The 14,571-nt window shown below is 30.6% G+C and overlaps 1 protein-coding gene across 2 annotated transcripts; it reads left to right on the top strand.

Annotated features, from left to right (window-relative positions):
* The first annotated feature begins 1,360 nt into the window (after positions 1-1,360).
* Positions 1,361-8,252, top strand: LOC107890838 (2-(3-amino-3-carboxypropyl)histidine synthase subunit 2). 2 transcript variants are annotated; one of them, XM_016815416.2, is made up of 10 exons: positions 1,361-1,547; positions 1,651-1,841; positions 3,283-3,391; positions 4,719-5,058; positions 5,571-5,640; positions 5,789-5,856; positions 6,273-6,388; positions 6,477-6,583; positions 7,337-7,476; positions 7,738-8,252. In XM_016815416.2, the coding sequence occupies exons 1-10, from the start codon at positions 1,368-1,370 to the stop codon at positions 7,989-7,991; spliced, it is 1,575 nt and encodes a 524-aa protein (XP_016670905.2). In that variant the 5' UTR covers positions 1,361-1,367; the 3' UTR covers positions 7,992-8,252. The 2 variants fall into 2 exon arrangements, with proteins under 2 accessions (XP_016670905.2, XP_016670906.1); XM_016815417.2 differs by having other exon boundaries at positions 1,418-1,547; positions 1,631-1,841.
* The last annotated feature ends 6,319 nt before the right edge of the window (positions 8,253-14,571 follow it).

Genomic DNA, 14,571 nt, shown 5'->3' on the forward strand with positions numbered 1-14,571 from the left:
TTTTGTTGTTTTCTCTCTCCATTATAAGATGAGGGTGCAATTTCAATTTTGACCTCTTTACTTTTTTTAGTTATAAAATAATGGTCAAATTTTAGCTGTTTGTCCATATACTCCGCTCAAATTTAAGAATTTATCTCTATATTTATTTCTTGACATAAATTGGTACTTTTCAAGAACTATTTATATAATTTACATAGTAATGTATACATATAAATGTATTTTATTACTTCATTTATTATTTTGTTTTTGAATTTTATTGACTGGTTGACCCGCACATTAAATAGTGTGTCATGTTTTAATTCTATTCCATCGTATTTTCAATATCAAATTATCTCATATTTGTTGATGTATTCTGTTTTAATTTCAAAATTATTTTCATAAAATATTAAAGATATAAAATAATATTTTAATTCACAATTTTTTGAAAGGTATTTTAATTGACCATTATTAAGTATAATTAAAATCTTATTTTTAATTAATTATAGAAATCCCCAACGTTGTGAGGTATACAATAGTTACTCACAAGTTTTCTGTCTCACTTTATATTTATTAATTAATTTTAAATCTTCGATGTACATTTAATAACAGTTTAGGTCTCATTTACCCATCAAAACAGCAAATTTTAATTAATTAAATGCTGAGCTTAAAATAGTCAAAACTATCTTATTTTAGAAAAATAAATTTAAAGATTAGATATAAATTTTGTCACCATGTATGTGTCAAATAATTACTCATAATTTGTCATTAAAAATCATATTCCTAAACTGAAAGTACATGGTAAGTAATGCATTTAAGTAACTAAGTAGGTATTAAATAGTGCTTTTCCATATGGTAAACCCCTATAATTAATCTCTATAATAAAAAATAAAATAAAAATAATTATTTCATACAGGGTATTTTATTTCTACAATTAAGATTTCTTAGCCTTGGTATTGGAATTAAAAGAAAAATCAAATAATAATCTAAAACTTAATAAAAATTGAATTTCACTTTTATACACGTTTAAAATTCATTTTTTCATTATAACTTTTTCAACCAATTATTAAATATGCTAATATTCCACTAAATTATACAAAATGTGTATAAAGATAATAATATATTTTAAAATATTATGTTATTTTAATTGAAGTAAGCACGTTTTTTCAAGCTATTATGCATGTTAATTAATTATTAAATTTTTTTAAAAAAATTTAGCTTGATGATAATATTTTGAAATAACTATTCAATGTAGAGATTTAAGATACGAAACATTGAGTCATGATTTTATTTATTTATTTTAAATTCTAAAATTTTTTATTGTTTTGATAAATATAAATAATTTTTCTTAAAAAAATATAATTTAATAAAAGTTGTTGGACAGGCCATTTATGCCATTGCAGGACCCAGCCCAAGGCTCAATTTTTCCCTCACTTTCTTCTTCTTCTTCCAGGAGCCGCACCCGGAGGCGAGCTAGTCAGCCAGCAGCCATGGACTTGGAATTGAACTTCGAAATCAGCCGCACAGCAGAGTTCATTCTAAATAGGAACTTCACAAGAGTTGCTCTGCAGGTAGTAATCAGATATTTACATATATATATTTTTCTGGCCGTTGCCATCCTTTTCTCTTTATTTGTTTCATCTGTTTAATGAAGATTTTGGCTTTGGGTTCCAGTTCCCAGATGACTTGTTGAAACATTCAACAAAAGTCGTTACTTGTCTAAGAAACAAGCTTGGGTCTGGTAATAAAGTCGGGTTATTCGTAATGGCAGACACAACATTTGGGAGTTGTTGTGTTGATGAAGTGGGAGCTTCTCATATCGGTGCTGATTGCGTTATACATTATGGCCATACCTGTCTCAGCCCGTAAGTACCTTTAAAAAAAAAAACTTATTTTTGTCTTTGTCTTTACAGGAAGCAGAGATGTAGTCTTATCAATTCTGGGTCTTTATTGATGATTTGATTTTTCGAACATTTATGTTGGAATGGACTTCTTTTTCCTCTGTTTATTGCTTAAGAATGTTTTGGTTTTTGCATTATCCTTGTTATATCTTAAATATGTGGTATTAAGCCAAATTTCTTGTGTTAAATCCTGAAAATCTTATACTTTATTAATTAGTTTCTTCATTTAGTGTCATGTTAATTGAGGTCTAATGCAATGTTCTTTAACCTTTTCTTTAGCTTTCACTTTCTTGGAACAACTGGTTTCATGTGCAAAACACTTTTTAATCATTTCTGGTTTACATGTGAGTGATGTATCAGAATTAAGTATAAATGCTGCGTCATGTAAGCAGCACTCCAATTCTCTTTCGCAATTTTATGTCACTTAGTTGTGCCATTAAATTACAATGCCTGATGTGATTTTGAGTCCAAACTGATAGCACTGAAATTATTGTGTATTTTTTTTATTTATATTCTGATTCAACGAAGCTTTGCACCGACTATTAAGTTACTAATGACAACCCTCCTCTACTTGGACCTAGGAAAGACTTGTAATATTTTATGTAATGAGTTTTAATTGTCTAGAGTTGGAAAAAGTGATAAGGGTTTAAATTCTTGGTAATAAAGATTTTTGATGACGTGGAGAAGTGAAACTTTAGAGTTTAGACCACTTCTAAGGAGAAGCTAAAGCTGATTGATGAATACTTAAATCCTCAGTCTTGCAAAAAAATTAGTTTTGGAGAAGGTTTTGGGGTACCAAAACTCAAGAATATGAGTCTAGAAAGATCTTTTCTTCTTGATACCTGTTAATATGGTGGAGCTTAAATTATCTCAACCTTTTAGTTTCTGCTCATAAGAAAATGATCAAGCATCAGCTTATACTTCAGCTACACTGCTTCACCACTTGTGGTCACAGCTTTCCCCACATAACATCCTGTGATTTCTTTTTTTCCAATCAGGACCTTGTGGTTAATTTTTTTTTTCATGTAAAACAAACTGTGTAGCTCTATGGGAACAGAACTTATCCACAGGATGTTTTGTTTTCAAATAATGGGATTCTTGGAGGAGTTTATTCTAAGAGTTACACCAGTTGGATTTTTTATGTTTCTTGAAGATGGTTATAAGTCAAGAGTGCTAGTGATTGTTGCAAGAGTTAGCTGTTATTATGGTTTATGATTCAGTTTTTGGGATTGACTAATGGGATTTTGAACTTAGCTTATTTCTCTTGGTTTCTATGCTTTAAGGGTTTCTCCTGTGATGGTTCAGTTTGAAGAATTGTGACTTTAGAAATGGTTCAAAATTTTTTCCCGTAAACTTTGTGTTGTACTAAATATGTTTTTATATCAAAAACTACTTTTTGTTGCAGAACCTCAACTCTTCCTGCATTCTGTGTCTTTGGAAAGGCTTCAATCAGCATACCTCTTTGTGTCGAGAAGTTATCAAGTTACTTTGGGACCAATGGCAAACCTATTGTGGTATGATAAGTAATGTAGAATTTCTGCTTGTCAATTTTAAGGCATTTTATATAGTGATAAAAAATCATAGATAGCTTTTGTTAAAACTAATAAATATTTCTTCTGTACTTTTAACATGTAGCTCACGTAGTTGCATATGTAGATGTGTCTCAGTTGATGATATGAGATATATTTTTGGAGTCTTTTGTTTTTATTTCCAATTTGCCTTGGATTCTCTCTTTGGAATACGGATCTAAAATGAGAAAAATATAAGTAACATTAGGAATGGGGGCATGGTAAATGGTCAGGATCACATTCATTGGAGACCCAATTATTGAAATATGTTTAGGAACCTATAAATGCTTCTGTGAGAAGATATCAATTAATGGAGGACACTAATGTCAAGCAAGGGAGAGGAAGAGACCAAAGAGGACTAGCTGAAACTATGAAAACGGACCTCACTATTACTGAGCGCATTGATGGTTTGAATAAAGTATTTTTCAATCTGATTCATATGCCTGGACTTTTGTAGCAGGAAAAGGCTTAGCTATTGTTTTAGAAAATGAAAATAAATTTTGATCCTTAAATGGAGCCCAATTCCAGCTGCTGCAATTAGCATAGCAAAATACTTTTATTTTCATAAAGTAGATAGCTGAAAACAAGAAGCCCCTTCATTTCAAATCAAGTGATTTTTCAAATCTAGCATCTGGAAGAGCAATCTGATTTGACCCTCTTACAAGCATCACTTTCTAGCTGCAATTTACTTGTCACGGAAACATTGTTATATGTATGGATTTCAAGGCAGATAAGAAGCATATAGACTTTTTAGTTTTGCTATTTAAGTATTTCGTTTGAATCAACTGATTTATTTTTGTCAATGCCGCTTCATACTCGGGGCCTTCGGAGATTTCATTTTTCTCAAATCTCATGAAAGGTTCTCTTCATAATGCGCAGGCGACTTGTTTTTTTATTTTGAGTAAGCTGGCAACATTATCTTAAGATGGAAGGAAATGCCAAATGCTCAAAGTTGATTGTTATGTATTACTTAGAAAAGTACTAAAAAAGAGTCATAATGGTCTTTCTCTGCTTATGTTTCTCTTTCCTGATGTTTCATTTTTCTCTGCCTTATTTGTGAAAGGTCTTCTTCATTGTATGCAAGCAAAATATTTCAAGATGAGAAGGAAATATTATCTAAATGCCAAATATTTGCACCGTGACATAATCATCATTTTTTTTTCTTATGGATCACTTGAAAGATATTTGAGGAAAGGATTCATTATGTTTTTCCTATGGTGATTTTTCTCTTTCTCAATTCTCAGAATTCCTATCTTGTTTTTGGGTATTGCAGGTTCTTTATGGGTTAGAGTATGCACATGCGATATCACATATCAAAGAGGCAATGGTGGAAGCTATGCCTAAGACCAAATTGGAGCTCATTTTTGCTGATGTTATGTGTTCCATTATTAATCCATTAGAAGATCATAGGAAGTCCGACGAACTTGGATATTTGGGCAGCTGTTCATCTGTTAACAGTTTAGGTGTGGCAACTGGTACTAGGTGTAGTCTAGGAGGCTTGATATGGGATCTACTAGAAGGACGGAGAATGGAAGATTACTTGCTTTTATGGATTGGGCCTGACAATTCAGCTTTTTCCAATGTTGTGCTGACATTTAATGGCTGTGAGATAGGTAGACATGTTGCCATGTTTCCCCAGATACTCCCATCTTTGAATATAGTAATTACTGATGCATTCATTACTGAAGCTATATGAGTATGTACACCACAGAGAAAGGACATTTTACTTCTTGTTTGCATCTATGGACATGAATTTACCTTTTTGCTAGCTTTCTGCTTGGTAAGTTGGCATAACTTTTCGTAATTAAGAAATACATTTCCTCCTCTGCATCAAGCCACTTAAATGATAGACTCCCACTTTGCATGCAATCATATGTTGATTTCCTTCTATTTTGTTACCATGCATTGATATACTTTCTTCTATGCTCCTGCTAGACTTTCTCAGACATTTTGATTAAGGAAACAGTATTTCATCTAGTCTGAAAATGATTTTTCATGTGATGATTTTGGAAAATTAGCTTCTTCTAGTGATCCATGTACAGTACACATTTAACAATGATAGAAGAATATGACAATTTTATCTTATCGGGAAGCTATTTGTTTAAATTTTGATGTTTGTTTTTAGTCAGATATGATGCAACAGAGGATCAATTAGTGACAGATGTTTCACAACAGAAAAGGATCCTTAAGCGTAGGTATGCATTTCAACTTTTCATGCTTCTGCTCACTGCTTTCCTTACCACTTCTCAAAGTTTTGCTGTTTCTCTTCCCAAGTCAGCAACACCCTTATCAATACGGTATTGTGTTACTTGTTTTGCACTATGTGACTGCCGTTTCTTGCAGATATTATCTAGTGGAGAGAGCAAAAGATGCTAATATGGTTGGGATTTTAGTAGGAACTCTTGGTGTGGGTAAGTTTTCATGGTGGTTTTCCTAAACTTAAAAGTTATGCAGAGGACACTCCTTTCCTCGTAATTGTTATTTTTAGGAATTGGATTATGGATGTGAAGTGTCTTTGTTGGGTTTACAGGGTTACCTTTTTTAAATCATTTTGACCATGTTAATAGTGTTGTTTTTTAGTATCCACGTGCATATAACTCTTCATCCAAACATGTTTAATATATTGGCCCAGAAGTAATGCTTACTTTTGTTTACATTAGATGTGTATACTGCCCTAAATCCATAGTTCTGTTATTTTTTATTGTGCATTTGTTGGAGATGTTCTTAAGAATTTTTATTTTATTAAGGCTCATCTAAGGTTTTATATTTTCTTGGAACTTTCTACATGCATCAAAGTGTACTAAATAAGGTGGTAACTTTTGTGCAGCTGGCTACCTTCACATGATTCGTCAGATGAAGGAACTGATCATGCTTGCTGGGAAAAAGGCCTACACTCTTGTCATGGGAAGACCGAACCCTGCCAAACTTGCTAATTTTCCTGAAGTAACCTCTTAGACATGCTTGTAGACAGTCTCTATGTTAGGAAGGCAAAGACTTTGTGGTTAATCTAAAAAATATTACATTTTTGCAGTGTGATGTTTTCATCTACGTCTCATGTGCGCAAACTGCACTTTTGGATAGCAAAGAGTTCTTAGCACCTGTTATTACTCCATTTGAAGCCATGCTAGCTTTCAGCAGGTGAATGACCCATTAACTATTCTCATTTTATGTTTTATTTGATCAAGAATAAACTTAACTTTCTCTAATCTGTCTTGACTGTCCTCTCTCTGCTTGTCCCCTATTCCCAAATCCTTTCAGCATCTATCTACATGTTTAGTCATATATATATCGTTTTTTCTTTTCTCAGTTCAACTTAACTATGCTTTATGGTGTAACTGGGTTGGCCATATGAATGCTTATGCAATTGCCAGTTTAATGAAATACCTCTCTCTTAGTGAACATATTAAAATTGAAGGATTGCATGCTTTGTGAAACTGAGGAGACTGGCCAATTGCATATTTTTATTCTGTCCCGGACTTTCTATTTTTCTAACTTGAAGAAAGATGTAATATTAAAGATAGTAAGAGGCGATGAATAAAGATGTTTGCTTTACAAAAGTTTTTGCTATTGTTGGAACTCGCATGCTGAGTGTCTAACCTACATGGATTGTTCTAAATTGTTAATTTGTTCTTTGTTTATTGTATATTTGTCGATTTTGTGAAATTTCTCATGGAAAGATGGTGTTTTTTGTGTTTGTATTCTACAAATTCAAATGACATGCAAAAATAAAGTATATTTGAGGGGAGATATGCTGTCGAAGTGGTAAATCATATAACTTGAGAACTTTGTAGGACAAATGCTCTGTTGACATATATAAGTGCTTGTACATAAAATCTCTGGTATATTTATGCTTCCATTTTGGATATTTGATTTGGAAATTACATTCTTTAGAGGAAGCCAGTGGACGGGAACATATATAATGGAATTTCGAGATTTAATCAATTCATCTCAATTGGAGGTAAGTAAGCAACCTGAAGAAGCACGGTTTTCGTTCCTTAAAGGCGGATATGTTGAAGATTTTGAACTCCAAGGTACATATCCCTCACTTTCCATTATTGGTGGTATTCAGATTTCTACTCTTATTTTCTGAAAGTTATGCTGAAAATATTGTCTGCATAATGCTTTGAGTGTTTCATTTTTGTATATAAAATAATGGGTGCACCAGTTTCACCTGTAGAACTCTATTATTGCTTTCATGGTAACTGTTTTATTGATAATATTCTGCTTGGATGAGTTATTAAGCAATGCCTTTCTACGTGGTTTCACATTGGTGGGAATGTAATGTTATACAGAAAATGGAGATGGAGATAATGACGGCACTCTTGCCTTAGCTAATGTAACCGAGAAGGCTCTGCAATTGCGTGACCGAGACCCTGATTCTCTTGTCAAAGGAATAGCGAAATCGGGAGCTGAATTTTTCGTTTCACGATCTTATCATGGTCTTGAAACACAAGCCAACAGCTCCTCACCGGAGCCATATTTAATTGGAAGAAGTGGAAAGGCATCAGGCTACAAAGATGAGAGAAGTGAGCCTGAAACTTTGTAAGTTTTGAGAAAAAGTTGAGGAAAAAAGTTGGGGATTGGAGAGCCGCATCCGCATTCAATGTACTGATATCCTTGAACTGAGCATGGCCAGAGTGCAAGGAGCAGCCATCCCTATACTAACATTAGCTTATTGGTTCAGAACTGGAAGCTCTTCCGTGGAGTTATTGCAATGGTTGGTTCATAGATCTATCGGGTCCAAAGTTTATTTTGTAGTACAGCAATGCAAAAGCTGGTTGCTCTCCTGCAGCCTTGCATTGTTCTTATAACATAAACATATAGGGTATCTTTGGGTAGAATAGAGTAATTGAATGAGATTGTAATTACAATGAATTGTAATTTCTTTAACGTGTTTGGTTGACAAAGTGTAATTGCATTGAAATTCTTTATGTCATATTTAGTAGTATAAATTGTAATTACATAACTACATAATTTATATTTTTAAAAAGATTAATTATTATATAAAATTATTAGTATGATAAATAAACAAGTATCAAAAATAAAATCAAATCATTATATGTATTATGCAAGCCTAAAAAAGTAGATGATAATATGAGTACTAATAAAAATAGCAAAAAGAAAAAAAAAACATATATAATTTTTTTAATTGTTCTAGTGCATATTTGTTGAGTTATTTCATATTTAATATTTAACATATGCTTCTTATCATCATCTTTTAGTATTTGATCGAGTTTATTATCATTTGAATTTGATTTTACATCATTAAGGTTATTAAAACTTCCTTTTATATACTCTTCGAAGTATATGGACCATCTCAATTTCACGTATGATTGAAGTTATAAAATATTCAATATGTTAGTATGATGTATCATTTTTTTATGTTATACTAATGAGATGTTAATATGAGAAATAATTTTTTAGAAAATTACATTTCTTTTCAACCGCATTTCGAAATCTTAAATGTGCCAAATTGAAGAGTTTACGAGGTGTCTATGATGCTTGTGACTAGCACCGTTCTTTCAAATAGTATTACACCTCGCGATATGGCGTAAGAAAACCTTTTCTATTTGCATAATTAGCATTGACCGCATAATATTTAGGTCTATATTTTAAACAGTCTGTAAAAAGGATAAGATGAAATCGGATCCCTTTGGCCAAGACTCTATTTCGGTGATATTGACTCGATCTCATTAAAAGAAATTGAGTAACTCACTAAAGTGACACATAAAATCATCCAATCCATCCACTATCTATGAAAACCTGAACGCTATAAAATAAATCGTAGATAATTCCAATCAACAGGCTTTACTAATATCAATCTTCATTACACACTCTCCATTGGACCCAAAAATCTACATAAAAAAAAGTAGTCACCTTCGAATCCCACTTTGAGCCAGCTTATGAACAAGCAAAAGACAATTGTTAAATGACCAAAAAACTTCAGAGATCATTTTTCCCAAATCAACCACATGAAAGAAATTAAATCAGATACAAACCGTTACCAACAATTGGCTTTATACTAGCACTCCGTATTGGCTTCAAAAATTGATCGCTTTTCCCCAATAAACTTGGTAATAAGACATAACTCATAATCAATATCTACAACTACATTGTTAAGACCCTCTGGCCCAACAACTAATTCCACGTCTTCCTTCTCTTCCATTGAAAGATTCTCCATCTCTCTCTCCACTGCAAACGAAAGAAACAGATAGCATGAAAGAAAACAAAAGCAAACAAGACCTTTGACTAAGCGAGGCTAATCATGCACTAAGGGCAGAAAAGCTAGAGGCAGGACGGCGCACATTACTATTAAGGTATCTGACGTTACTTGAATTTGAAAAAATATGTTGGATATAACAGTAAGTATTTTATATAAATATATGAAAAATACAGATATATATAAAAGAATCAAAGTAATGTAACTGAGAGATGCCATTGCCAATATTGGTTCGGCATATTTATCAAAAAGTAGGGAATAACTAATAATACCATCAGCAGTATTACATATGTAGAGCTAACATCACCCTTCTTATCGGAATTTTGGTGCCATCGGTTGATTTCTTTTTTATTTTTATAATTATGGTTTATATTTTAATAATTTATCGTTTTAAACCATTTATTACTTCTTTTGCAATTAATTTTTAATTCAAACATATTGTTTTTCAATCTATGAAATTAATCTCTAATTTATAAAATAAAATTCGATTAATAATATTGTTAATTCATACTTATTAAATTTGAATACGTGTCCTCATTCGGACTTTTAATTTTTAAATCAGAATTTTAAATACTGAAATATCATATATTTAAATTTTTAGGAAAATCTAGAAATAATATTATCAATTGAAATTTAATTTTTTTAAAAAAATACAGGGATCAAATTCAAAGAAATAAAAATATAGGAATTAAATTTTAAAAATTTAAAGAGTATGAGGACTCGATCATAAATAAACTGACTAAAAACATACGAAAAGAATTCAAGGATATAAAGTGAAAAAGATGCCAATGAGATTTTTCTTTTTTCGAGAGAGATGCCAATGAGACGTTCATTTAGCGCGGTAAAAAGGAGATTTTCGAGTCTCAAGATATAAAATGTAAGCTTTCTATTGGTCGAATTTTATATTAAATTTATGTAATGATATATAAATTAGTGGCCTAAGAGATATGGTTTCTTAAAATAATAAAATTTTAAATTAATAATATAAAATTATACTTTAGTTCTAAAAAAGATGGAAATTGATTTAACCCTTTAAATATTTTCTGGTTTTCATCAGGGCAAAGCCAGAGCAATTTTTTGGGAGGCCGGATGAAATTTTAATTTTTTATAGTCTCTTTATAATTTTTAAAGGACTAAATCGAATTTTTATAATATTAAAAAAATAAAGTATAATTTTATCTTTACTAATTTAAAAATTTTAAAATATTTTAAGAACTTAAATAGCAATTTTACATTTTAGAGCGCCGGGCACCTACCAGCACCTGGCTCTGATTGCAACTTTTACCAACCTCATCAATAAAATTTAGCAAAGATAGAAGGAAAAGCTAATAAGGTATGGCCCGGTGGGATAACGAGATGATATTTGATTCGAGGGTGAAATTGACTAAATAGAACCCTCAGCAATGCAAAGCTTCCAAAGGAATATTTTTTGAGCAATTTCCACAACCAAAGATGCACTTAAATCTTCAGTTCCTTCATCTTCATCCTTGCAAGCAAAATTACCATTCATTTGCTTCAACTTCTCCTCCCATTGAGGCCTTTCACTGAAACTGCAACTGGTCTCAGCATCGGTAAAATGGAGACCAAGTTTCCCATCAGAGATAAAGTGCAGGTAAAATCCAGTGGTTGCAAACGTAATCACACAAACCCTAGTCCTTCTCCTTCATCTTTTATAGAGTTCGGCTGCAGTGCTTGTTTTTTGTGTATTGTTGGGCCACTTTCGATGGTGTGGTGCATTGCCAAGTTCCCCTTTAAGATTGGATGGCGCGCTGCAAAATACGCTATAAACTCTAGTACTTGTTGTTATTGCAGATCAGATAAGAGGATTTCTGCAGAAACATACTCTTCATTTTCTGACATTGATTTTGGATGATTATATTAGGACTGCTTTCTTCTTCAAATTTTATAAAAAGCTTTTATACTTGATCCAAAATTTGGCTGTTTTGCTGCTACTGGTGTTAATTGCAAACTTTGTCTAAATGGTTGGATTGAAAATATCATATAATAATATCTCACAAGTTCAGAAATTAGTTTTAAGTTTTGTTCAATTCGGATACATGTTAAGTCAAGTTCAAGTCGATAAAATTCAATTTTGAGTCCATAGTCAGTACCAAGTCTTGTTAATTTTAATGTTTAATCAGTAAATACACATATTGCCGTCCGCCTAGTTGCCGCTCACTGCCATTGTTGTGATCCAGCTACGCACATACATCCATGTATCCACTTGCATCACTCCACTGCCTCCAACAACATTACCAAACAACTAATTAGATTTACACAAATTTTAAAATATGTAACTCGAATTGTGTCCATTTTGATTATATAAAATTAATATCAGACTCTGTCTAAATTCAACCCTACCATGTGTCAGATTTGGATTTTTTAAACTTAAACATGTTTGTTTTAATTATTTTAAGTTTATGATAATTTAATTGGATATGAGTGTAATTATATATATGAGTAAACTATCAAAATAGTCACTTTTGTTTGTCTCAGGTTACATTTTAATAACTTATATTTGAAATGTTATATTTTAGTCACTTATCGTGTTGTAACATTTTAGTCACTAAGTCGTTAAGTACCGTTAACAGTGTAACGGTAAGTTGATGTGGCATGTTAAGTCATCATTTCAAACGAAAAGTTTAGGTTAAATCTTACAATTGGTCCCTATATTTTTTTTCGTTTTGAGTAATTTAGTTTTTTTCTTTAATGTTCTTTTAACTCTTTTTCTCTCTTTATTTTCTATTATCTTCTGCTTCTCCCTCTGTTTTCCTCCTTTCTTCATTTCTTTTAATGTAGTTTTTCTATGTTTTCCATTTGTTAAAACTAATCCACAAGTTTACCTCACTCGAAAAAAACAAATTGTTCAAAAAAAATTATAGGTACTAGTTTTAACAAATGACAAATATAGAAAAACCACGTTAAAAAAAAGTTGAGAATAGAGGAAAGCAGAGGAGAATAGAAAAAAAAAAGAAGGAAAGTTAAAAGAATATAAAATAAAAAAAATTAAATAGCTCAAAACGAAAAAATATGGAGACAGATTTTATAAATTAACCTAAAATTTTTGTTTGAAATGATAATTTAACGTGCCATGTCAACTTACCGTTACACTGTTAATAACAATTAACGGCTCAGTGACTAAAACATAACATTTCAAATATAAGTGACTAAAATATAACCTGAGGTAAATAAAAATGACTATTTTAGTAGTTTATCCAATAATTACGTTTGTTTAACCATTGTAATTGGAGCCTTTAATTACACTTCTAATTTTTAAGATTGAGAATTTGACTAATTAAGCGGGTAATTATAAATAATTAAACTCAAATTCAATTACCATAAGTATTTTCAAACATATCCATACATAATTTAAGTTAAAAAAATATTTTTATACAATAATAATATTTTAATTTTAGGACATATTTTATTTTAAAAATATAATTATATGTTATTTTATTATTTTTGTTAAATAATTTGAAAACTTTATTGTTAATTATTTATGCATTTTAATTTAATAAATAATTAACTAAATACATAATATTAATTATTAATTATTTATATTTGGTCAACGATTAATTAATAATAACAATGAGTATATGTTTAATGTTAGAGAGAGAAAAATTCAACAATTACAAAGTAATAGAGTAATTAGATAAAATTGTTTAAGATGTTTATATTTGTTGTTAATTTTATTAGTAACCTAAATTCATATTTTAATTTTATTGATAGTTTTTATAATAGATAATATTTTTTTAAAAAAATAGTAAATACACTCTGTCAACTAAATAACCCAAAAACAGTGGGTCGTAGGAGCCCATCGGTGGGCTCTCATGGACCCAATTATACGGCCACAGCAAGCCCTTGATCTGGGCAGAAGGTCCCTCACGGCATCTATTCCTAAATATTAAAAGAATGTCCAATGGGTTTCTTCTACGGACACGCATCCTCTTTTTTTCTCAAGCTTTGGTTGAGAGGGTTGCTTTGACTAAGCATGAAACAGGAGAATACCCAAACAGCTGCAATTTGCTTGTAACAAATTTTTTTTTTATGTTTCTTAACTGTATGTATATGTTAGTAATTTTTTAAGCAGGTCCCTTTTTTTTTCTCATTATATAGAAAATTGGTAAAATTTCAATTTTGATCTCTATGTTGATATACTATATAGAAATATAGTATAATTTTGATTTTGGTCCCTATGCAATACTCAAATTTACTATTATATACCAATGGTCAAATTTTAATTTTGGTCCTAATGTTACACTCGAATTTAAGATTTAATCTTTATACTTTAATTTTTTTGACAAAATTTGATACCTCGACTTTTACAATGTCATTGTTAGTCCAAATACTTTAGTTTGATTGAAATGCTAATATAACTTTTAAGAGTTGTAGACATTGTTAGAATATTTGTTAAATTCAAGCCCATTGCAATATCATTTTTTTGTTACATGGTTGCTAAGTATTTTTTTTTTCTCTAAATTTTAAAATCTTACACATGTGAATTTAACAAAAGAATTTAATCGTGTTAACAATTGTATTTAAAATTAAAAAATAAAGAGATTAAATTTCTAAATAATAAAAAATAAAAAAACTAAATTTCAAATGTACGAAAAGTATAAAATTAAACTTAAAATATAATTTTACCTTCAAATATTTACTTAAATAATTTAACTCACAAAATAATTAACCCAACATAAAGCGTAGCATAAACCGTACTAATTAATACCTATTATTTTCTCTGTTATATTGTTGAAAAATATTTTCTAACCATTCTGCTATGTTCATACCTATTATTTTATTAATTGTGTATTTACTTTTGGTTTGGACTCCAATTCCTGTAGGTCTTGACGCGGTTTAACTTTGAACTTGACTTTTAAATAATATTAGATGCGTTGAGATTTATATA

Source organism: Gossypium hirsutum, chromosome D09 (genome assembly GCF_007990345.1).
Source record: "Gossypium hirsutum isolate 1008001.06 chromosome D09, Gossypium_hirsutum_v2.1, whole genome shotgun sequence".
NCBI lineage: Eukaryota > Viridiplantae > Streptophyta > Magnoliopsida > Malvales > Malvaceae > Gossypium > Gossypium hirsutum.